We start from the raw sequence: 23,952 nt of genomic DNA, 5'->3' as shown, positions 1-23,952 counted from the left end.
AGTGGCAATGATGTTGGAGCATACTGATGAAACGTTGAGTCATTAACCATATTTGTTCTTTTCAGAACCAACACTGGCATTTTCAGGCAACATAGATTAGTGCATAAGGCCTTGCACGCATTTTTAGGCAAAACTTGATAAGTAGCAAGGCTATAGACTTGCACACATTTGAAAAGTGTGCCTTGTATGCATTTTCATTCAAAATTTAACTAATACACAAGGCCTTGTTCACCTTGTTCAAAATTTGCAAATATGCAAGGCGATCATCCTTGTACACCTTTTCAGGAAAAGTTTGACAAATCTTGTCACTTTTCCTGAATAAATTTGACAAATACAGGCCTTGTATGCATTTTCAGACGAAATTTGTACGCTTGTCCAGGCAAAATTTGAAAAGGCTTGTACACATTTTTAGGCAAAATTTGACAAATACATGTATACAAGACTATAGCCTTGTACACATTTTCAGGCAAAATATGACAAATATACAAGACTATAGCCTTGTACACATTTTTAGGCAAAATTTGACAAATATACAAGACTATAGCCTTGTACACATTTTTAGGCAAAATTTGACAAATATACAAAGTACACATTTTCAGGCAAAATTTGACAAATATACAAGACTTTATAGCCTTGTACACATTTTCATGCAAAATTTGACAATTTATGATACATGACTATATATAGCCTTGTACACATTTTCAGGCAAAATTTGACAAATATACAAGACTATAGCCTTGTACACATTTTTAGGCAAAATTTGACAAATATACAAGATACACATTTTCAGGCAAAATTTGATAAATATACAAGACTATAGCCTTGTACACATTTTCATGCAAAATTTGACAAATATACAAGACTATAGCCTTGTACACATTTTTTGGCAAAATTTGACAAATATACAAGACTATAGCCTTGTACACATTTTTAGGCAAAATTTGACAAATATACAAGACTATAGCCTTGTACACATTTTTAGGCAAAATTTGACAAATATACAAGACTATAGCCTTGTCAACATTTTTAGGCAAAATTTGACAAATATACAAGACTATAGCCTTGTACACATTTTTAGGCAAAATTTGACAAATATACAAGACTATAGCCTTGTACACATTTTTAGGCAAAATTTGACAAATATACAAGACTATAAGCCTTGTACACATTTACAAGACTACAAGCCTTGTACACATTTTCAGGCAAAATTTGACAAATATACAAGACTATAGCCTTGTACACATTTTCATGCAAAATTTGACAAATATACAAGATACACATTTTCAGGCAAAATTTGATAAATATACAAGACTATAGCCTTGTACACATTTTTAGGCAAAATTTGACAAATATACAAGACTATAGCCTTGTACACATTTTTTGGCAAAATTTGACAAATATACAAGACTATAGCCGTGTACACATTTTCAGGCAAAATTTGACAAATATACAAGACTATAGCCTTGTACACATTTTTAGGCAAAATTTGACAAATATACAAGACTATAGCCTTGTACACATTTTTAGGCAAAATTTGACAAATATACAAGACTATAGCCTTGTACACATTTTCATGAAAAATTTGACAAATATACAAGACTTTATAGCCTTGTACACATTTTCATGCAAAATTTGACAATTTATGATACATGACTATATTTAGCCTTGTACACATTTTCAGGCGAAATTTGACAAATATACATGTACAAGACTATATAGCCTTGTACACATTTTCATGCAAAATTTGACAAATATACAAGACTATAGCCTTGAACACATTTTCATGCAAAATTTGACAAATATACACATTTTCAGGCAAAATTTGACAAGTACACACGAATCATAAGATCATCTTTTCTTCACAGTCTATAATAATTGTGAAGACATTTGTTACAGTGCATTAGTAACTGATTCCAGTATTAACTGTTACAGGTCTGTTACAATTCATGGTTTGTTTTAGTATCACGCCATTTTGTGATTTCCATATTAACATTATAATACCGTTCTACATATCATGACAAGGATGCCTTAATAGTAAATTTAACCAACTGTACAATGGGTGTTTGATTCCAGTGTTTTCTGTCACTTGTGATGACCATAGTACATGTACATGTCACTTCACACACCAATACCAAGGCAACTTTACAAAAGGTTCCACAAGGGCGTATGTTAAAGGCACTGGTCAATGACTGCTGGACAACTTTGGTGATGGACCCTTCCCATGAAATATGCTAATCACATTCACGCATGCGTACAGACCCTGTTGGTTGGCAAACGCCATAGAGTTGTGCATTAAGCAGACGCGCAATCGCGTCTGCGTCACGCACCCATTAGCCGTGTACAAAACAGCGCGATGTTCCCTCATTTTGCCAACCAAAACGTTAGTGCGCACGCGCTATGAGCAATTTACATATTTCATGGGAAGTGTCTATTGTTAAAGACCAGTATTCTCACTTTACATTTGCATAAAATAACAAATCTGTGGTATTGGTCATCGATGTTGCAAGAGAATAATAAAATGAAACACTCTTGTTTTAAGGTTGCACAACTACGTTACCTCAAGTTTTTATGCTTACAACTATTTTGAGTAATTACCATTTGTGTCCAGTGCCTTCAATATTTTGGAAATATATCATATATTCACACCAATGTCAAGTTGAACCCACAACCTTCATCCAACTGAGCTATTTATCCCTTGGTATTTTAAGCATGTATCTTTTGATTCCATACAAGATATTCTGACCTGAACCATTTTTTTTCTAACTTGACATTTTTTTAATAATCTTACAATTTAAGCTAGCCACATCTTAACAAGCAACAAATGGACCCAGATATATCCAGATTGAATAATTGAAATAATTACCTGAAATAATTGTGTATCGTACAATAAGCAAGCCATACCTTTATAAGCAAGCAATAGATCCAGATAGATCCAAATTTGATTCAGATGGATCCAGATAGATCCAAGTGGATCCAGATGGATCCAGATGGAATAATAGCAAATATTAATTGTTTATCTTACAAAAGCAAGCCATATCTTTATGAGCAAGCCATAGATCCAGATGGATCCAGATAGATCCAGTTCTATTTTTATCTTACACAATTCTCCATATGAGGGGGGGGGGACACAGACTCTCCTGCCACACCGGAATGCTGACAAGTCCTGTTCAGCCCGGTTCACACTTCATGCGAATGTGATAAAAATGTTGGCGTTTCAGGGCTGTTTTCGCAGCAAATGTTTCACAGGAGTTTAACACAAGTCAACTGATGTGAATTATTCGCTGTGAATTTGTGACATAAAAATTTGTATCGCATTCGAGGGAAGTATTTGCAGGAAGCATTTGCAGGGAGTATGAACAAGGCTCTAGTCAATGCTGTCTCTGCAGCCAATAGCTGTAGCCGGTTGATACAGACCATCATAGAGCAAGTTTGATTGGGCACAATTAGTCAACTCATAGTTGACTACTGACCAGCAATGTACATGTATATGCGCAGTGACCCACTCACTCGAACCACTCATTTGGATGTCTAGTTAACCTTCTGCCTTTTCGCTGCACTGTCACTGGTTCCCCTCTGCGCTTAACACATATTAGAATGTAACATGCTGTTGGGACCAGTTAAGAAACCATGGGCTTGAGGCTGGTTCCAAATGGTCGACCACACCGAGTCGAAATAGTCAACCTTTAGTTAACCATTGTGCACACTCGAACTTGCTCTTAACATCTTAAGCTGTAGCCATTGATCCGGCTGCTCCTCCACCTTCCATATTCTCCTGATCATCTTCTGCATCAGTAAGACGCAAGTCATCCAGCATCTCCTGTAGACTGATACGAGGAGCATCATCCTCGTCACTTGATTCCACGGCAATGTCCTTATCACGATCTGCATCACAACCAAGACAATAAGGACCATCAAGATATCAATCAAAGTCAATGATAACATTGTTAACAAGCATGCAAAAGAGCTGTGCACAAAACAAGAATAGCATTAGCTGTTGCAAACTGCTTAACAACCAAAAGGATACGGTATGCAAAAAAATAGTTAGTAGCCTGACGTTTCCACCCTAGCAGAGTCTTTCTAGTTAGCCTTTTTAAGATAAGAAGGCTAGGATCGAAACATCAGGCCATTAACTTTTGTTGTAAAAACAATGTTGATTAAACTACAGGCATGTTTGGCCCTTTCAAAGAATTACAAAGTATATGGGCAGACCAATAGTACATATGGCTTTTACTGATTCCTTGTCACCAATGTCACCTTGTTCTACTGCCTCCCATGCTCACCATCTTGGGAGTCAAATTGCAAGTAAAAATGATAGTTCGCGTGTAAAGGCTCTCGATACCGGGTATTCCTATGCTGACAACACAAGGACAAAGGCCTGGAGTCGGGGATTTCAAAATAACCATCAACGTATAAAGGGAGAATTGGAGCATGTTTTCCGACAAAATCAGGCCTCTTTTTGTGGGTAAAACAAAATGCTGCATGAAGAGTGCATGCTCCGTTATTTGTTCATCCAATGTGACACAAAAATACAAGTCACATTCCCAAGCATGAACTTTGAGAAACCTGGCATGATAACACGTCATCAGGCGTTAACTGGTTATTACAAAAATTACCGACAACTTAAAGATGCAAACTCGTGAACTGGGAAGGATGTATCATTCCAGGAATTGCTTACGACTTTGCTTTGGAGGCAGTGGACACTATTGGTCAAAATAGTACTCAAAATAATTACATGTATTAGCATAAAACCTTACTTGGTAACGAGCAATTGGGAGCTGTTGATAGTATAAAACAATTTGAGAAATGGCTCCCTCTGAAGTGACGTAGTTTTTCGAGAAAGAAGTAATTTTCCACGAATTTGATTTCAAGACCTCAGATTTAGAATTTGAGGTTACGAAATCAAGCATCTGAAAGCACACAACTTCGTGTGACAAGGGTGTTTTTTCTTTCATTATTATCTCGCAACTTCGACGACCAATTGAACTCAAAATTTTACAGGTTTGTTATTTTATTCATATGTTGAGATACACCAAGTGACAAGACTGGTCATTGACCATTACCAATAGTGTCAAGTGTCTTTAATCATGAAGAGACAATGCTACTAGCGCAGAAATTTGGCCCTTGCCGTGCAGAATTCGGGGGTTAGCAGAGCCAAGTAGTTGGGCCCTGATATTAATGATAACTGACAATCTAGATGACTTACCCAAGTAGATGTTGACATTCTTTCTGTAATCTGTATCCTCTTCAAGGTCTTCGAGGAAACCCATGTAATCCCTGGCAAGAAAAGAAACCAAAATATTAGGTTCATTCCAACAAGAAGTTGTATTCTATTTCTTCTAAAAGGGACGGTATACCTTTGGTAAATAAAATGCTCCAAAATTTCATGACCATAAAAACGTACATCGTAAGAAGCAATGCAGGAGCTGATAATGTATGAGATTTTGAAAAACAATTCCCCTCAAAAAAATGTGGATTAAGAGAGAAGGATTAAAAATCATTTCAAACTGGGAAATGTATCTCATATTCCAATTATGGATTGTTCTTTCTGAGTGGACATAACTGCTCTAAATTTGCTGCGATATCTCAAAAATGCTACCGCCCTTTGAAATGAAATTTTCACAGGTTAGTTTCATGATCGAATGGTTCCCAAATCCAAAAGGTATACTTTGCATTTATCTTTTGCATTTATCCTTCATGATCAAATGGTTCCCAAATCCAAAAGGTATACTTTGCATTTATCTTTTGCATTTATCCTTCATGATCAAATGGTTCCCAAATCCAAAAGGTATACTTTGCATTTATCTTTTGCCTTTGTCTATTTTCTTGCGACTCTGATGAACGATGGAGCTTAAACTTCTGCTGGTTTGTCACTAGTTGTATGTTGGGGCACAAAAAGTGTGAATACTGGTCTATGACTATCAATGTTGACTTCAATGATGAAAGGCAGGGTGATCGTATGATTTTCAATAAAGATCAATACCAAATATCAGGCTTGTTATCTACATGTTAGTTGCGGGTCAAGGTGGGATTTGAACCACACTTCACAGGGATGACTGGTAGGGCGGCACTTCCATGGCAAAACAGCTTAACATGAAATAATTACATTTTGAGAAAAGCAAGTACTATACAGAGATAAGCTATCTGCCATATAACGGGGAAAAAGTGTAAACAGAGGCCGGGATAGGACATGTTATTTTCACATCCATACAAAACATGCCTTGAACTTTGAAATTGAAAAAACACCCTAAATTTACCTGAACATTTTCCGATATATGAAACCATAAATTTTGAGTTACTTTGATTTGACATGGAAGGGCCGAGGGGAAGGTAAGATGTATGGCAGTTGAAGGCCTCGGTGGGATTCGAACCACACTTCTTACCTGTCTGCTTTGTCAGTATTCACTCCCTCCTCATCCTTACGGAGCATCTTCAGTTTCCAGTTGCGTTTACGATTACGCTTCTGACGATTGCCGTAGTATTTCTTGATCAGAACGACATCAGGAAGTAAATCAGCTCTCATCTGCAAAAAGAAAGAATGAAAGAAAATTAGTCTCCTGACGTTGACTAGAGCAAGCTAGAGCAAGCTAGTCGAAACGTTGAGACCAATTCAAAAACTTACTGTGCAGTAGTGCAATACGATCTTATAAGCTACAGTAGTAGTCCAAGCCTATTTTCTACACCTTCCGCCCGGGTAATACTTAAAAAAGCAGGACAGTTCTTTTCTGATAAATCTACTCCGCGGTAGTAGAATAAAGCAAGACAGTTCTCTAAGAACAAACTCTACCTGGCAAGTAGATACACACATGGTGTTACCATAAACCCAATAATATTGATGCCTCACCATGCAATGCCTCAAATCCTGTATAAAATTAGACGGATCGGCAACATTTGGGTGGGGCACCTTGTGACTTAATAGGCGATATCTTTTTTTTTTAAATCAAAAAAATCCTAATTATTGGCTGTTAGTTAAAGTTTTTTTTGTCAGCAGTGACTCTCCCCCCCTGGACCAAATTTCATAAAGCTGCTTAAGCACAAAAAGTAGCTAAGCACACACAAAATATGCTTACCAAAATAAGGGGTTACCAGCCAATGTACTATGTCACATGCACAATTTGTGACTGGTATCCTGCTCATTTCTACTAAGCAAAAAATAATGTTGAGCCCTGATCCACTTACCTCTGCAAGGTACGAATTGTTGACGTTGGTTCGGGTGAAATCAAAGCCAATTGCCAGGTCCCCGGCACGCAGCAGGTGCCCGAGATGGCTACGGCAATGATACTGAGTATCACATACACCCATATCCTGAGTACGCATCACCCACACATCAGCCAGTAAATGCTGCAAAAGAAGGAAGGAAAAAAATGAAACAAAGTTTGAGTGTACAATTTAGGTAAACTCTTGATCACAACACTGAAAATATTTTCATACCTGAAATTTTTGACCGACACTTCGGTCTTCATCAGCAGGATGTTGAACCCGTGACCTTGCCTACACGTGATCCCAAGAACGTATGAAAATATTTTCAGTGTTTTGATCAAGAGTTTACCTAATGTATCTAACTACCAACACAGATGAACTTTCACACTAAAGTTTGAGTGTTTTAGCTTGTTACCCTTTGCATTAATGTCATACATGTATATGCAGCTAATGTCTGACACATCAGGAGAATCACATTCGCTTGCCACTTCAGGAATGAAATTGCACATAAATATTCATTCATTCATCAACTTACTCATGGTTTTGTAAACATTTACAATTCACGACATCAACCGATTTGCAAATCAACAATAAAACTGTACAACTTGAAGAAAACACAATGAAATAACAACAAAGGATTTATAACAAAAAGATGTGTTATACCTCGGTAACAAACTGTGAAGTTTGATTGGTCAGGAACCAATCATGTGATGTGCAACAAAAATGCATGTAAGATGGCTAAGGATGCACGCTGCGCTTAATGCACAGCCCAGCAGGCAACATGAAAAGTGATGTACACCGGTGTACATCACCTTGATCGTTCCCAGTGTTGGTCGATTTCCAGCACTGTGTACGAAACACCTGCGGGTTCGAGGGAACAGTCGGGAATTGTTTCTTGTTCGTCTGCTTGAATGCAATGAATACTGATGATGAAAGTAGAAAACATTTCTGTCTAAAATGTCATATTTGATGAGAAATACATAAAAATTATTTCCCATTTGAAGTTAATCGCTCAGTGAGCGTTTTATTAGTTTTTTAAATCGACGTCATGCAAAATGTGTAATCGTTTTTTCACTAATTTTGTGTGACCCAGATGGTCGATCGATCCCAAACTTCCACAGGTTTGTCAGTTTATGTATATGGTGGATTACATAACGTGCTTAACACTGCCAGCAACTGTCTTGCTAGCAAAAACCAATTCTGTAAAGTTCCTTTAAATGAACATTTTCAGGAATAATTTTCCTATCACACCTTGTTTGATCTTGAGCCATGGCCAGCCACATGGGGTTGTTCCTTCTCCTCGATCCTCTCTACTTGCAGGACGGTGAATTCAGTCAAATGTTTAGGGTTGTCACACAAACTACTGAAAGGACTACGCCAGAATGAGGAGGCAGAAACATCAGCGACTATCGACAAGAAATGACAAATCAGGATTTTGTTTCAGAGGTGTGATTGTTCAGAAGTAAACAGTGAAGGTACACCTTTGGTAATTACTCAAAACAAATATCAACTTGAAAACTTACTCGGTAACGAGCATTGGAGAGCTGTTGATAGTATAACACATTGTGGTAAACGACTCCCTCTGAAGTAACGTAGTTTTTGAGAAAGAGGTAATTTCATAAAATAATAAAAGACTTCTAGCTAGAAAACTTTTATTCTTATCTGAAAACACACAAATTCGTCCAACAAGGTTTTTTTTTTCTTTATTTATTTTCTCGCAACTTCGATGATCGATTGAGCCCAAATTTTCACAGGCTTGTTATTTTATGGTTATGATGGTATACACCAAGTGAGAAGACTGGTCTTTGACAATCACCAAATGTGTACCTTCCCTTTAAAACTGTTTTCAAAAAAGGTTTTCAGATTAAAAAAAATTTGTACACGACTTCAATTTAGAAAGAAATATTTCACAGAAAATGATGGTTCTTGTCTGAACTTCATAATCAGAGCCCGATTTCACAAAGCCTGTAAGCAGGAAAAGCTGCTACATACATATAAGTATTGCTTAACAAAAACAGATAACAAGCCAAAATTAGGTTTACGTTATTAATGTTGTGACTGCTGCCCCAAACAATTTTTGCCGAGCAAAGAAATTTGTCAAGAGGTGTTTTCTGCTTAACAACTTCATGATACTGGGCCCAGTAAGCTTTCAGACTATTTTTGTCAGCTCTACCGATCCTGTATATCACCTTGAACAGAAAGTTCCGTTTAGAGGGTGAGAGGGTTGTTTTTAGCAGGCCTTGAATTTTTTTTTGGAAGAGGCACAATCTTCTTCTGGTACGGGGCACTTCTATGAGGAAAATGTCAGTTTGTATTGCAACTTTGCGAAGGGCACCACAGCAAAAGTACAGGACACAACGGCAATGGGAGACTTTTGGGCGGTCCTCTTTCACAGTTCTCGCCAGTAGTTCGCATGCTCAGACCTTACTGAGCATGTGCGCGCACGCTCAGAGCCGCAAAAAGGGACCAACATGTTTGCTGCCACCAGCGTCTCTAGCGTCTCTCAATGCTGTGGGTGCCGTAGGTTATTTTGAAGCCTGGTTAAGGGTTGAATCCAGGGCCCAATTTCATAGAGCTGCTTAAGCACCAAAAGTAGCTTAGCACAACAAAATTATGCTTACCGGAATAAAGTTACCAGCTACAATACTACTTTACAAGTGCAAAATGTAACTGGTATCATGCTTAGTAGTGCTTAGCAGAGAAAAGTTAAGGGATGGTTTCTGCCTAAGCAACGCTATGAAATTGGGCGCAGGGCCGTCTTACCTTGTAATGTAAGAGGGTCGATAAACTGTAAGCCACTAGTAACTCTGGTGCAGAGAACTAGCTGTCCAATGTTACCCAGCGACCTTGCTACCTTCTTAGGCAGGCAAACAATCTCATCCTGCAATGAACAATATGCAATATCACGCTTTAGTCAAGAATAGTAGTAATATAGGATTTGAGGCATTGCATGGTGAGGTATCAATGTATATTTGGTTTGCGGTAACACCATGTGTGTATCTACTTGCCAGGTAGAGTTGTTCTTAGGGAACTGTCTTGCTTTATTCTACTGCCGTGGAGTAGATAATCGGAGGTTCGGGAGACTTCTTAGTTCTGAAAAGAACTGTCCTGCTTTTTAACTATTACCAGGGCGGATGGTATAGAAATTAGACTGGACTACTACTTTAGCTTATAGGATCGTAATTAACTGTACTGCCGCGGAGTCAGTTCTGAAATTGGTCTCAGCGTTTCGACTAGCTTGCTCTAGTCATCGTCAGGAGACTAGTAGTAATAATAATAAAAGTTGCTTCGTACAAAGCGCTTAAATCTGTCGCTTACTGACGCCCAAGGAGCTTCGACAATTGAGTATTTTCCTTTGAGGTATTATGGAGCTTGAAGTATGAGACCTATTATTGTACAACGCACCATGTAATGGTTAACGAGGTGCTGTGGTGCAACTGCAATATGCTGCCAATCAGACTAGGGCCCATTTTCGTAGAGGATTATCAACCAAATTTACAGATGATTTTCAGGATGCGCAAACATCAGCTGAACACCATTAACAAGCAATATGCAACAAATGGAAATTTTGTTGGTAATCCTGTATTTATCAAGGAAGAAATTTCGAACTCCTTGTTTTGAATCATTGGCTAATAAACCATTCTAATCTAATCTAATCTAAAAATGTATAATCTAAAAATGCTGGCCACAAATCTAACTTTAAGCGTGAATCAGGCTTAATAAACCCAGTTCATACTTCCTGCGAATGCGAAGCAAATTTTGACGCGACAAATTCGCAATGAATAATTTGCAACAGTTGACCTGTGCTCAACTCCTGCGAAACATCAAAATTCGCAGTAAGTATGATCCGGGCTTAAAGGCAGTGGACAGAGCTGTTGGTAGTAAAAAACATAGTGAGAAACAGCTCCCTCTGAAGTGACGTAGTTTTCGAGAAAGAGGTAATTTTCCATGAGTTTTATTTTGAGACCTCAGAATTAAATTTTGAGGTCCCGAAATCAAGCATCTAAAAGCACAGAACTTTGTGTGACAATGGTGTTCTTTCTTCCATTATTATCTCGCAACTTCGACAACCAATTGAGTTATATTACAGGTTTGTTATTTGGTGCATATGTTGAGATACACCAACTGAGAAGACTAGTCTTTGACAATTACCAATAGTGTCCAGTGTCTTTAAGGGATAATAGAAATAAGAAAGTCTAGCCCCTACATGGAGTTGTCTTACCTTACATACAGGCACAATCTCCACAGAGAAGGTGTACTTATAGACGTATGTATTATTATGAATATCATGAGATATCAACTGCTGTGCCGTCTTGTATCTGAAAAGCGGGGAAAAAAAGAGCTTTTTAAAGACCTTCTATTGACCCCTAAGCACTGACGTCATATGTGGCTACTGTCTGCCATTGATCTGCCATTTCATGAGACCATTTCTCAAAAGAACTCACAGGGGTCGAAATTGCCCCTAGCCCAGGACTAGCAGATTTACAGCCGGGCTACTCATTTTTCCAGTTTGATAGTCCAGCGGGCTCGTGTAAAAATAATGCAAAAATCAACATCACAAACAATAATGACCTGTGCTGATGGTATTGTAAAATGAAATGTAGAATGCAATACTTTCGGTGACTAATTTGTGCCTTGACTAAAGACGTTGTGTTTTTCTGGCTACCAAAATCTCATCAGGGCTACTAAAAATTCTGGGTTACTAGCCCTGCTGACTAACATGAAAATACACTTAATTTCGACCCCTGTTACCTGGCAACTAGATACACACATGTTGCACACTCGAACTTGCTCTATGTTACTAACCTGCATGGTACAGCATTCATAAGAAAGTCCACCATCTTCCGAGCATGATCCTTAGTAGTGTAAAAGAAGTCAAGTCCTTCGTCATGTTGCTTGATGTTGAGCGTTTTGACATGCATGCTGTGCTTTAGGATGTACTGCTCCAAGTAGAAAAAGGTCTTCTTGTGAGACGTCTGGAAAATCAAATCAAACAGGAATCAATTTAAGTTTCTCAAAAGAAGTGCCTGCAGAAAATGATCGTTGTGATTCATTTCTAAAAAAACTAGAACACCTCATTTTAGTAATAATTTAAGAGAAGATATCTACCATCATTATCTTCAAACCGTGTAAGTTTAGCGTAAGTCTGTGGATGTTTGAGTTTTGTGTTGTACAAAAGGTTACCAAACCCTTTAAAGAAGGGATCCAAGGGTAAAATTCTGTTTTGTGATACACTCATTTTTCAAGGATGTTGGCAGCACTCTCTCTTGCCAAACAGCCTTTGAGGCCGTGTCCAAACCGGCGACTCCGGCTCCGGCTACAGCTACACAGCTAGATCAGCGCTTCTACTAGTGTAGAAGAATAGGCAGATGCGCAGGATATAGCTGTAGCTGTAGCCGAAGTTGCTATTGCGGACATGACCTTAGTCTGTATGAAAGAGGCATGTGGTCACAAGGAGACAAAATGCCTGAGGTTAAAGAAGAGTAGAGATGATAACCACCTTCTGTCTGAGTTGGACAACAGCTTTCCAGAAGTCCTTAGCTTCAACTCGATGACAATCAGGACACATCTGAGTGCTGACGACAAACTCCACGACGAAGACTTGCTCTAAGATGGCCCCGCCCATAACCTCCATCTGGATCGACAGCTTCAGCTTGATACGACGAGAATGCGGCTCAGTCCATATGAAACCAGCATCGATCAGTCTCACCTGTAGGTATGGCGGGTCAAAGGTTATAGGTTATTAAACAAAAAACAAAATAAAGTCATTTGTAAAGCGCCTCATGCAAAAGCCTCTGAGTGCATAAAGGGAACAATAAAGTATACAATGAGTGAAAGAAATGATTACATATAAGCAGGTTACAAATAAGCAGCTTCGAACAAGAGTTTTTAACAGAGATTTAAAACTGTGTAAAGAACTGGCCTGGCGAGTTTGCACAGGAAGACTATTCCAAAGAAATGGTGCTGGGTAAGAAAATGATCTGTGGCCATATTTGACTAAATTCATATGATGCAACTCAGGATTCCTGTAATGTACACATGTAATATAATTATTTGCACTTCTGAATATCTGCAATTTATGCTCATTAGGGACAAAGTTTTGAATTGTTCCACATAATGAGTAAGTCTCGCGCGTATTCAAACATCTGGAACAAAGTTGGTCCAAACCACATTGAGTTTTACATGTGGACAATTCAGTTTCTTGAGAAAGTAGAATCAGCTGTTGCAAACTGCTTGAAAAGAACCCGTTGTATACATGCAAGAAATAGTTAATGGCCTGACATTTTAACCCCAGCCGAGATCCTTTTTTTCCCGTCAGGATAAAGAACATAATTTGTTTTTACCCTTACCCACCTGAGTGACTGTTCACAGAACTTGTGAATGTACTGAGTGTACAGTGCTTAATACACATTGGTGTAAGAGTAATAACAAATTATACACTACTCAATGACTGTTCTTACAATACCTTACTAAGGCCTTTGAGTTTCTTGAGACATAAAGCAAGAAGTTCTCTCGACTCCAAGGAACACTTTACCCAATGGGCAGGAGGTTGAAGATATCTGAAAACAACACACAGTTTAAGATGAGGATTAACAGCTTTTAAAAAAAAGTCAAAATTCATGCATTGTCGACAGGGTTCGAATTTGGGGGTAATAGAGGGAGCCGTTTCTCTCAATGTTCTATACTAATAATATAACAATATCGAAGTCTTATAGCGCACGTATCTACCAACAAGGTACTCAAAGCGCATAGTATACATACATTTATACAGAAAGATGGGTTATTTAAGTTATGAATTCTGAGACCCAATTATGTAGCACCCTATCAAAGCCAGGACAACACCGGGGCAAACCCCTTCTCTTTTCGATAAGGGCACTGGGACTAAGGGCTTTACGACCAAGCAATGGTCAAGTGTCTTGCTTTAAAAGGACACAAGTGTTACGACTGGGAGATTCGAACCCACACTCTTCTGATCAGAAACACCACAGTTTGAATTCGGTGCTCCTATAATCGCTCGACCAAGACACTTCCACAAACATCCCTCCAATGATTGTGACCAACTAAGTTTTTATGCTAACAGTTGTTTGAGCAATTACCAACAGTGTCCAGTGCCTAAAAGTGGACGAAGGTGTTCAAATACAAACCTCTCACATGATTTGCAGAAGTAGATGGTAGCTTGCTTTGGGATTCCTTCAGTAATATCAACCTGTGTTCGTAGACAAGCTACACACATATTAGCCGGGTTGGGCTGGATTGGGGTACCGCACTGGCAACACAAACTATCAAGAAAAAAGAAGACATCACGAATCAAACATTGTCAAATGAAAAAAAAAACCTTAATACGGACTCCTACATGTACTTGTGCTCTCATTGTATCCAGACCTTGCTCTTATAAGGTTGGGTCATTATTTGGTTTTGACCCGGAAATGTTGTTGTTTTGTTGTAATTTCTATCAGAAAGCTTACTAATGGTTGTGGAAGTAAGCAGCCGGAAAAATTATTTGGTCAGAATGCACCTGTAGATTAGAAATTTATAAAAACAATTTAAACTGAGAATCGATGCATGCATGAGTCATTGATATATCCCATTTTGTAAAAATGAGTGAAAAAGTGGTGGCGCCATACGGAAAGTTATCCAACATATGACGTTGCTCCAATGTCGTGCATGCATAAGCACTGTTAAATGGCGGACTGTCTCTCGCAATGTAAAACCAAACCTTTAAAAATTTCAACACACCATGAAGTGAAAGTGTTATTGTTAAAAAATTGGATAGATGATTTGAAAAAAAAATATTTAGTTTTTGATTGTGAACAATTTTCCTGTGTTATCCTACTGAAAACACATGACACCAGGATATGGTTCCACCATATTATATGAGTATGGCTATTGAAATAAGTTTTGTCATACAAATATATCATTACGGAATGTCATGTATTTTACTGACGTATCAAAAACATGTATCGGTAGAGCTAGAGGAAGGATGGACTTTCACCTTAAAATTGGCAAACTTCTTGTTTTTTAATTTTAGGTTGGGGATGAAGAAATGCGCGGAAAAGTTTCCGTATGGCGCCACCACTTTTTCATTCGATATGAAATAATATAGTATCTTATTTACCTCAATGATATATCCCTTTTTGTAAAAATTAGTGAAAAAGTGGTGGCGCCATACGGAAAGTTATCCAAATGCGCTGCCAAATGGGCGATTTTATTTTTGACAAAACCAAGTCTAGCATATCTGAGAAATCCAATACTTCTACTTACATAGTTCCTTCAGTACTCGTCTGTTGTTGATCTAAATACTCCATGTTGATCAATACACCTGTTTTCCGTTATTCTAGTTTTAATCTCGATATTAAATTATTGGGGAGAAATGATTGTGCAACACTTTCGGTCATCAACCACACACGTGTATGTTAAATACCACTCGACCTTAAAAGCAAGGGCGAGTTGGTCAGTAAAGTGCAACAGCTCAGTAACAGCTCGTTAACATTGCCAGACGAGTTTGACATACATGTACAATTAGATGGCTACATTGGATGGTGCCGAGTTGGTCAACACGACACGCAACCTCGCTACCATGGGCATGCAGCACGCGACAGTGCAACACTAACCCCTGGAGAAATACTTATGAACTAACTACAACAACACGCTGCAATCGATAGGCTAACCAAGCATAAATGCAACCTCGTTGCCATAGGCAGCATCCAACCCTCGAACCCTGAAGAAACTTTTGGGGCCGCAAAAAAGGAAGGCACTAAATACTAAACTCCACAGTGGTTCGGCCCATCGGAGAATACCCGAACGAGAATGACCTTATGACGTCATTTTGCATATGCTTGCATCTTTTAAACATGAAAATATAAACAACCAGGTCATAGTGGTTAGTCCACTTTTATGTAACAACTCCCCAAACCTGCTGCTACAACTTGAATAAAGAGGTCTGAAGCAGTGCTTGCATCTTTTAAACATGAAAATATAAACAACCAGGTCCCAGTGGTTAGTCCACTCTTATGTAACAACTCCCCAAAGCTGCTGCTACAAATGTACTTTAATATAGAGGTCTGAAGCAGTACTGATCTTTTAAACATGAAAATATAAACAACCAGGTCCCAGTGGTTAGTCCACTCTTATGTAACAACTCCCCAAACCTGCTGCTACAAATGTACTTGAATAAAGAGGTCTGAAGCAGTACTTGCATCTTTTAGACATGAAATAATTAACAACCAGGTCCTAGTGGTTAGTCCAATCTTATGTAACAACTCCCCAAACCTGCTGCGTGGGGGATCGTCGTGAACCGTGCCGGAATGTTTCGAGAGCACACAAAAAGTTCCGAACCGCTGTAGAGGTTAGTTTTTAGTGCCTTCCCACAAAAAAGCGTTTGGTCTGCACCGACCATGGAGTCCACAATGGAGGTGTTTCTGCAAAAAATGTTCAAACACGGCATTTTTTTTAAAGAAAAAAAACCGCTATTTATTTATTTCTCTCCTTTGCATTCCTTCAATCCCTACTCAATACTAGCCTTGCCTTGGTTCACAAACATTAAGGTTGAACCATGGATATGCTGGTTGATGAAGTTCAATGGCCTCCATGGTTGAACAATGTAGTAAAATTGACTCAAGCAGGACTTGAACCTGCGACCACCTGTTCAGCCCAAATTCTTAAAAAAAATTCTAGTCAATTTGATTTGAAAGTATAGTTTGCAAAATGAAAAGCACTAGAGTTTATATTAGCGCATAAAATTCATTCTTCAAATTCTAATTGAAGTGTTTAATTATTTAGCTAAACCAACTGATAAAAGGAAACATCATTTAAAAAAGAAACACTTTGACAAAGCTGTTGTTCATTAAAAAGGAGTACAATTTTGTTTTTATTTCAACAAAATACGAACAAGAAAAGAACTTTTCAATGTTAAACAAAACATGAACTTTATTAATAAGCAGGCAATACAATAGGTAAGACCAACTTTCTTCCTTGTGTATAGACCTTATGCATTGACGTCATCCAGCCGCCATCTTTGAGGTCAAACGGTGACGAAACAATCAAAACGCACATAGATCGACCAATGAACAATCTCCTTTTGACCTCAATGCGGGGGCGCCGTACTGAAATGACGTCATGTGCATAAGGTCTAAAGCAGCGTAGAACACGTTGCCTTGGATCGGTCGAGTTGGTCTTTGAAAAGCGTTTGTAACCATTTGTTATATGGTTAGAAAGATGTTTTGAAAGTAGAATACAATGATCCACACAAATTTGCCTTAAAATTTGCCTTGGTTTTCCTTTTACTTTGCGAACTAACACAGTTGGCCATGTATGGGAGTCAAAAATTTGAGGTCAAAAATTTGATTCCCATAAATGGCAGATTGTGTTAGTCGAAAACCATGCAATTTCGAGTGATACTTGTGTGGATCATTATATTCTACTTTTAAAATATCTTTCTAAAACTGAACCCCAACATATCTGCCTAAGATTGTTCTCCCAAAGAGGCATCTTTTTCTGTTTAATTTATCACTTCATGCTGGACCCCCACCCCCAAAGATATGTAAGAAGGAAATAGTAAGAGCAAATTATTCACACTGGACACTATTGGTAATGACTCAAAATAATTGGTAGCATAAAAAAAACTTACTTCGGTAACAAAGCAATGGAGAGCTGTTGGTAGTATAAAATATTGCGAGGAACAGCTCTCTCTGAAGCAACACAGTTTTTGAGAAAGAGGTAATTTCCCACTCAATTAATAATGAAAGACTTCAGCTGAAGCTTTTTATTATGCAAATTTTGGAAGCACACAAAGTAATGCAACAAGGGTGTGTTTTCTTTTTCATTTTTCTTTCGCAACTTCAACCAACCAATTGAATTCACAAATTTGTGTGGATCATTGTATTTTTTTATTTGTAATATAAAAAGAAAAAAAAAAAAAAAATCCTTTTCTTTTTAAGATCTTTAGTTGCATGGTTAACCTTTAGAACACTTACGTTTAGGCAATAAAGCTATGAAACAACAATTTTGTGATCATACTTATGTCTAATTTGTATCCTTTTGCACACAATGGTAGTCTAAAATATCATTTTACTTGTAATTCGTTTTTCACAAAAAATGGTGTAGTGGCTAATTTCAAACGTGAGTAACTCAGCAACGTGATACACCCCAAAGCTTAGACACATACCAAATTACTGCTGCTGATGCATATAACTCAATTCTTAAAAGTGCCTACATCTGACTCATTTTCACAGAGTGGGTCACAAATTGTCTGTAATAGACTGTGCAAGTCTCGCGCGCACCGGAGCGAGATAACACGACAACTGAAGAACGTAATTTTTTTATGAATCAAATCTTTGCTTAAATTTTTTCTTAATGCCGAATCTGAACAACAAAAATTCCCATTAGAGCTTGTTTAAATTAGTTTTAGCTTTTTAAACAAATACACAATTATCGGTTAAAGTCTATGTATAGACAAAAGTAAAACTCTGGGACAAGGATGTTTGTTTGATCTTAAATGTTTTGAAACCCCTTTTGTAAATCTACGCCCGAATGTGAAACTACTGAAGGCTGATTTATACGCGGACGCATGATGGTCGCAGGGGCGTTAGATAAACGCATTACGCATTTTAAAGAGGAAGCCGACGCCTAAGCGACCAATGAAAAGGCGTTCAACCCTGCGCGACCAAAACAAGCGTCTGCAAAAGTTTCGTGATCAGAGATGGGCACAAATTCTTAATTTTTATAAGTAACCTGACCTGAGGTCAAGTTTAAATATCGGTTTTTCTTCGTTATTATGTTGACTTTATTTTTACTTTTACATATGTTGTTAATTAGTATTACATTTTTAACAATATATGTCATTTTTATGGTCATAAACTATATTAAACTAAAGTAATGGACGAAACAAAATCTCCCCCAACGTAAAACTCCATAAGGTTGGTCCCGGAAGTTCAATTTGCGCGAGACTTGCACAGTCTATACCTTAGTGATTTGTGTCGTGACCTTTACTTTTAAAAGCAACCACGGTTGATTTGCAGTTCAGATCAATCTTTGGTCCGAGCAAAATCTATGGTTTACGTTATACTGTTAAAACACCATATTGATAATACTACCTTTGGTTCAAAACACGTGAAATAAAAAAAACACCAAGAGACATTTGAATAAGTGGACACTTTTGGTAATTACTCAGAATAATTATTAGCATAAAACCTTACTTGAAAAGGAGTCATGGTTACGAGAGGTAAATGCTGAAAATCAAGTTGAAAATTTGGTTGGTAACATGCTAAGCAAATTTTTGTGCTTACAGGCTTTATGAAATTGGACACAGGATACCAGTCAAAGACTTATTCTGGTCAGCATAATTTTGTTGTGCTTAGCCACTTTTTGTGCTTCAAGCAGCTCCATGAAACTGGGCCGATGTTTATTTGAAAAGAGCAAAATCTATGCTTTAAAAATACTATTTAAACACATTTTGATATGACTTTTGGTTCATAACTTGTGAAAGTAGAAACACCAAGAGACGTGACAGAATATAATCTACAAAAAGGGGCTTAACAAAAGTCAGGTCTTTTACTGAAAATTTTGCAGTTGGCACATTTTTCTTTTTAATGTTATTTAATAATTCTTTTTAATGTTATTTATCAGGAAAAGAAAGTAGACAATAGAAATAAAATATTTTTTCTGGCAATTAAAATTTACCCCCCCCCCCAAAAAAAAAAAAGAATATTCTTACAAATTGCACCCCTGTTGGCAATAACTGTTTTGGCTTGTTTCTAAACACTGACATTTTCATCAAACAATTCTTTTCTAAGCTTGATCGCATCACAATCATGATGTTGTCTCATTGAAGAATGGTCTTGGTGAAAGACATTTCTCGTTTACCTTTCACGCACAGCGCGACTGACTAGCTCATTCAAGTCACCAAAGATAGAGCCTACTACGAACCTATGGTGTACAGCGGCGGTAGCGCACAAACCGGCCATTACACCCTGACTTAGCCAAAGAACCGCCCCCGCCAGAAACGGCTCTTCGGCTAAGGCAAAATAATAAAAAATACCAGTTGATCGTCCGGATTTTTCAAAAAAGAGGGGGATGAGGGCCTTTTGTATTTATTATTATTATATTTTTTCCCAAGATGGCCATTAGTATTTCAAATCAAACAGGCCACAAATTCTTCAGTTTGAAACACTGCAAACTTATTTTATATCTATTTGAATGAGGTCCTGTGTTAACATTTACAAACGTATTTTCATGACATTTTTTACTAATTTCTCAAAAACTACAGCACCTCAGTAAGTAATATTTGAAGGAAAGCTTTCCACTATCATTATCTTCAAACCCTGTAAGTTTAATGTAAATCTACGGACATTTTGAAAAAGTACCCAAATCCTTTAAATAACACAGATCAACGTTGAAATGCCTCAATCACACTCAGCCCCGCTGTCACTCTCAGCCTCACTATCACTCTCAGCCTCGCTATCACACTCGCTGTCAGTCTCGCTGTCAGTGTATCCTAAACATGCTTTGGTATATTCGTCCTCGTCTGCCTCATCTTCGTCATCACTAGAGTCGTCGTTGCTAGCTGCTACAAATGCACTGCCTGTAGGTGATGAACCGACTAGATTGGTATTAACAATCGCCCAGACACGCTCTCTTATTACTTTAGTACCAAAGAAATATCTTTCACAGAATTGTGAATAAGAAAATGAAAAAGATAGCTCATCTAAGATTTGGTTTACTGTATAGGTTGCCAGGCCACAGCCTAGATCTCCAGTGTATAGATGCTTGCAAGGTCCAACCAGTTCATCTCTTAACTCTTGGAGACTGTTTTGTACTGACGTGCATTGGTCTTCTGATACCGAACGAGTAACTATTTCAAAACCGTTAGCCGCCTCTAGATTCTTTATGAAGTTTTCCTCCAAGTAGCTTGGACAGGCAGAGCAAGAATCATCCCCACAGTTGCAGTTAGATGCGCAGTTATCGCAACAGTTATGCGGCACAATTTCTTTAACTTCTTGTGAGCCTGCGGCTACAGGAAATGCTGCTTGTAGCACGCCTCTCCTACATTGTGAGGTGTCAAGGAACTCTTCCATCTGCTTCTGAAGTGGTGTTTGTCTGTGTCTTCGGTACTTTATGAGGATTGATGAACCCTGTTGGCCATCATGCCCTACTCTACCACTCAGTTGCACATAGTCGGCAAGTTCGTTTGGTGCACCCAAAACGACAACATTGTGGGTCCCTTTTATATCAGTCCCCTGTCCAAAGTCCATTGTCGCAAAGAGAATACGACAAGCTCCCTCGGGGTCTGAAAAACTGTGTTGAACCTCTTCCTTGACATCACTGTGTGTATTTTCATGAAACATACTGAAAAATTTCGGATCCACAGGTGGAGTCTTGCTGTCGAAAATAGAGTAAAGTTCGACACAAGTTGCTCTAGACTGGCAGTAAACGATAACACGCTCCATCTTTTCCTTTCGGCTGTACAAATCATCAGCAAGCCAGCCAAAGATCTTTTCCACATCTTTGAGTTTTGTTTTCAAAACAACATGCTTGAAATTTTCACGAACTTCTGTGGCATCTGTCACGTCAGCCATCATAGCTATCCTAGTTCCAGGCTAAAGTGAACTTAGAAGATCGCCAACAATGTTGCATATGATTTACTGAAAGTGGATGTTTCTCCTGACAACTGGCCCCTGAAAAGAGAATTTTTAAAATAAATGTAAAAAAAATACGCTCAGAATTGCACGTCTGCAGAAATAAATGTAAACAGAGAAGAATTAATGTAATAGTTTAGAACTATACCCAGTTAGTTACTTGGGTGCTGTACTCCTTTTTATTCTTCGTTAAGTTTTGAAGTATGGGACCTATGTACTACCAATAATAACAAATTTAAAAAGAGTACAGCGCACTTGTTGCGATATATCGTAACCCTCCTCCTCGGCCGTAGGGAGGAGGGTTATGTAATAGCGCCCCAGCCCAGTAACTGGGTCCATTTAATAACTCCCTACTTCAAGAAACTATGCGGGAGCCTTATAGTTCCTAGAATAGAGAAGTAATAACTGCAGTGCAACATCAAAGATGTACACACTCTGGATCAACTTAAACGCCGCCTTCTCAAAATAAAACTCATTGGTTAAACTCTGAATAATTTTGTTTGTATGTTCTCAACCTCAATTGACACAGTCACAGGACAGCGCATAAGGACTCTGTTTGTGATGCACTTTTTTATTATTATTATTATTATTATTATTATTATTAGTATGTTGTCATTATTCAGCCTTCGATCTAGAAAGACCATGGGGAAAGCATGGAAAGACTAACTGTGCTGGGGTCGAAAAACAGGCCATTATTCCATTATCATTTAACAATTTTTTTGCATAAAAATCAAGACGGGAGCAAAGCAGTATTAGTTTTTCTAAAAAGATTGAACGAAATGCCAGTAAAAAAGTGTCAGTATATTTACACAGAAAGAAAACAACAAATGTGATTCCCTCGACTCACCACTTCGTTGTGATAAAATGACTCTCGTCGATGAATAGCCGCATACACGACGACAGTACGCGCGCCGAGTCCAAGTGCGGAAATTCTCAGCTTGTCCTTTGCTATGTATGGAAAAAGGGCTGGCTGCAAGTAAGAAAAGGACTTACGTCGGAATTGTTTGCCAATGCAATCTTCCTCAGTTGAGTTATTCGTCTTTGAATCCACCAACTATGACGACTGAATCTATCCCGGCTATATTCAGAGACGAAGTTATTTATCAAATCATTCAAAACACACAGGCAATTCTTCTTTTCTCGTGAAAATCGCTCTTACAGTTACACATAACCCTTACTCTATGATCGACATAAACTGGCAGCCATGTGATAACACTAACACTAACAGCATGGACGAATGTGTAAACATGACCCTACATTCTGACACACACCAGTCGGGGACTCTATGGGGGGGGGGGTCACCTTGATCGCGCGCTGATTGGTTGAAAGGTGCAAGTTGGTTAAATCATACCGTATGAGGGCGCTGTGGCGATTTACAAACTGAGCGTGTATTTTTTCACTTGGCCCAAATCGAAAGATTTGGGGAATTTTTGTTCTCTCAAAGTAAACAATGACGTCATCCTTTTGACAAAAAAATCCTCAATTACACCCAAGATATAGCAGTGAGGGAGTTCAAATTAGCACCAGACCACTCAAGTGGGGTGTGCGCAAAAATTGACCGCAGAAGTTAGCAATTTTGAGAGGGGTCAGAAATTCACTATTTTCTCAAAGTTCCGATCCTTCTTAGGGTGAAAAGTTAAAGTGTCACTTCTAGTCCAGAAATTTGGCGCTCGTATGTACTTATGTATAGGGAGAATGGTGATCGTAACCGAGAAATTTAAAGAAGGGGTTGGCCATTGCCACTTAAAGGCAGTGGACATTGGTAATTACTCAACATAAAAATTAGCATAAAACCTTACTTGGTAACGAGTTATGGGGAGAGATTAATAGTATAAAACATTGTGAGAAATGGCTCCTTTTCGAGAAAGAAGTAGTTTTCCACGAATTTGATTTCGAGACCTCAGATTTAGAACTTGAGGTCTCGAAATCAACCATCTGAAACTAAAGCACAAGACTCCGTGTGACAAGGGTGTTTCTTCTTTCATTATTATCCCGCAACTTCGATGACCGATTGAGCTCAAAATTTTACAGGTTTGTTATTTTGTGCATATTATGTTAAGATTCACCAAGTGAGAAGACTGGTCTTTGACAATTACCAATATTGTCCATTGTCTATAACCCA

At 38.2% G+C, this 23,952-nt stretch overlaps 2 protein-coding genes across 2 annotated transcripts; both read right to left on the bottom strand.

Annotated features, from left to right (window-relative positions):
- Positions 1 to 3,643: 3,643 nt before the first annotated feature.
- On the bottom strand, positions 3,644 to 15,755 carry LOC117301133 (60S ribosomal export protein NMD3-like). The gene is made up of 12 exons (XM_033785023.1): positions 15,460 to 15,755; positions 14,343 to 14,477; positions 13,664 to 13,757; positions 12,698 to 12,907; positions 12,004 to 12,173; positions 11,420 to 11,516; positions 9,961 to 10,078; positions 8,449 to 8,603; positions 7,177 to 7,338; positions 6,381 to 6,520; positions 5,204 to 5,274; positions 3,644 to 3,882 (listed from the first exon to the last, which is right to left on the bottom strand). Exons 1-12 carry the CDS (start codon positions 15,501 to 15,503, stop codon positions 3,725 to 3,727), a joined length of 1,554 nt encoding a protein of 517 aa, XP_033640914.1. The 5' UTR covers positions 15,504 to 15,755; the 3' UTR covers positions 3,644 to 3,724.
- A 4,750-nt stretch (positions 15,756 to 20,505) lies between these two features.
- On the bottom strand, positions 20,506 to 23,002 carry LOC117301043 (Bloom syndrome protein homolog). The gene is made up of 2 exons (XM_033784926.1): positions 22,824 to 23,002; positions 20,506 to 21,869 (listed from the first exon to the last, which is right to left on the bottom strand). Exon 2 carries the CDS (start codon positions 21,771 to 21,773, stop codon positions 20,598 to 20,600), a length of 1,176 nt encoding a protein of 391 aa, XP_033640817.1. The 5' UTR covers positions 21,774 to 21,869; positions 22,824 to 23,002; the 3' UTR covers positions 20,506 to 20,597.
- Between the last annotated feature and the right edge of the window lie 950 nt (positions 23,003 to 23,952).

This window comes from Asterias rubens, chromosome 16 (genome assembly GCF_902459465.1).
Source record: "Asterias rubens chromosome 16, eAstRub1.3, whole genome shotgun sequence".
NCBI classification, from domain to species: Eukaryota; Metazoa; Echinodermata; class Asteroidea; order Forcipulatida; family Asteriidae; genus Asterias; species Asterias rubens.
This window is presented reverse-complemented; position numbering and strand designations above follow the sequence as displayed.

Bases quoted from the DNA above. Each gene is read 5' to 3' on its own strand.
- LOC117301133 (XM_033785023.1), bottom strand. From the start codon at position 15,503: ATGGAGTATTTAGATCAACAACAGACGAGTACTGAAGGAACTAT. The intron at 12,174-12,697 runs GTGGTTATCATC...TTGATTTTCCAG, and splicing joins TTGTCCAACTCAGACAGAAG to ACGTCTCACAAGAAGACCTT. The intron at 11,517-12,003 runs GTTAGTAACATA...CCCGCTTTTCAG, and splicing joins ATGAATGCTGTACCATGCAG to ATACAAGACGGCACAGCAGT.
- LOC117301043 (XM_033784926.1), bottom strand. From the start codon at position 21,773: ATGATGGCTGACGTGACAGATGCCACAGAAGTTCGTGAAAATTTCAAG.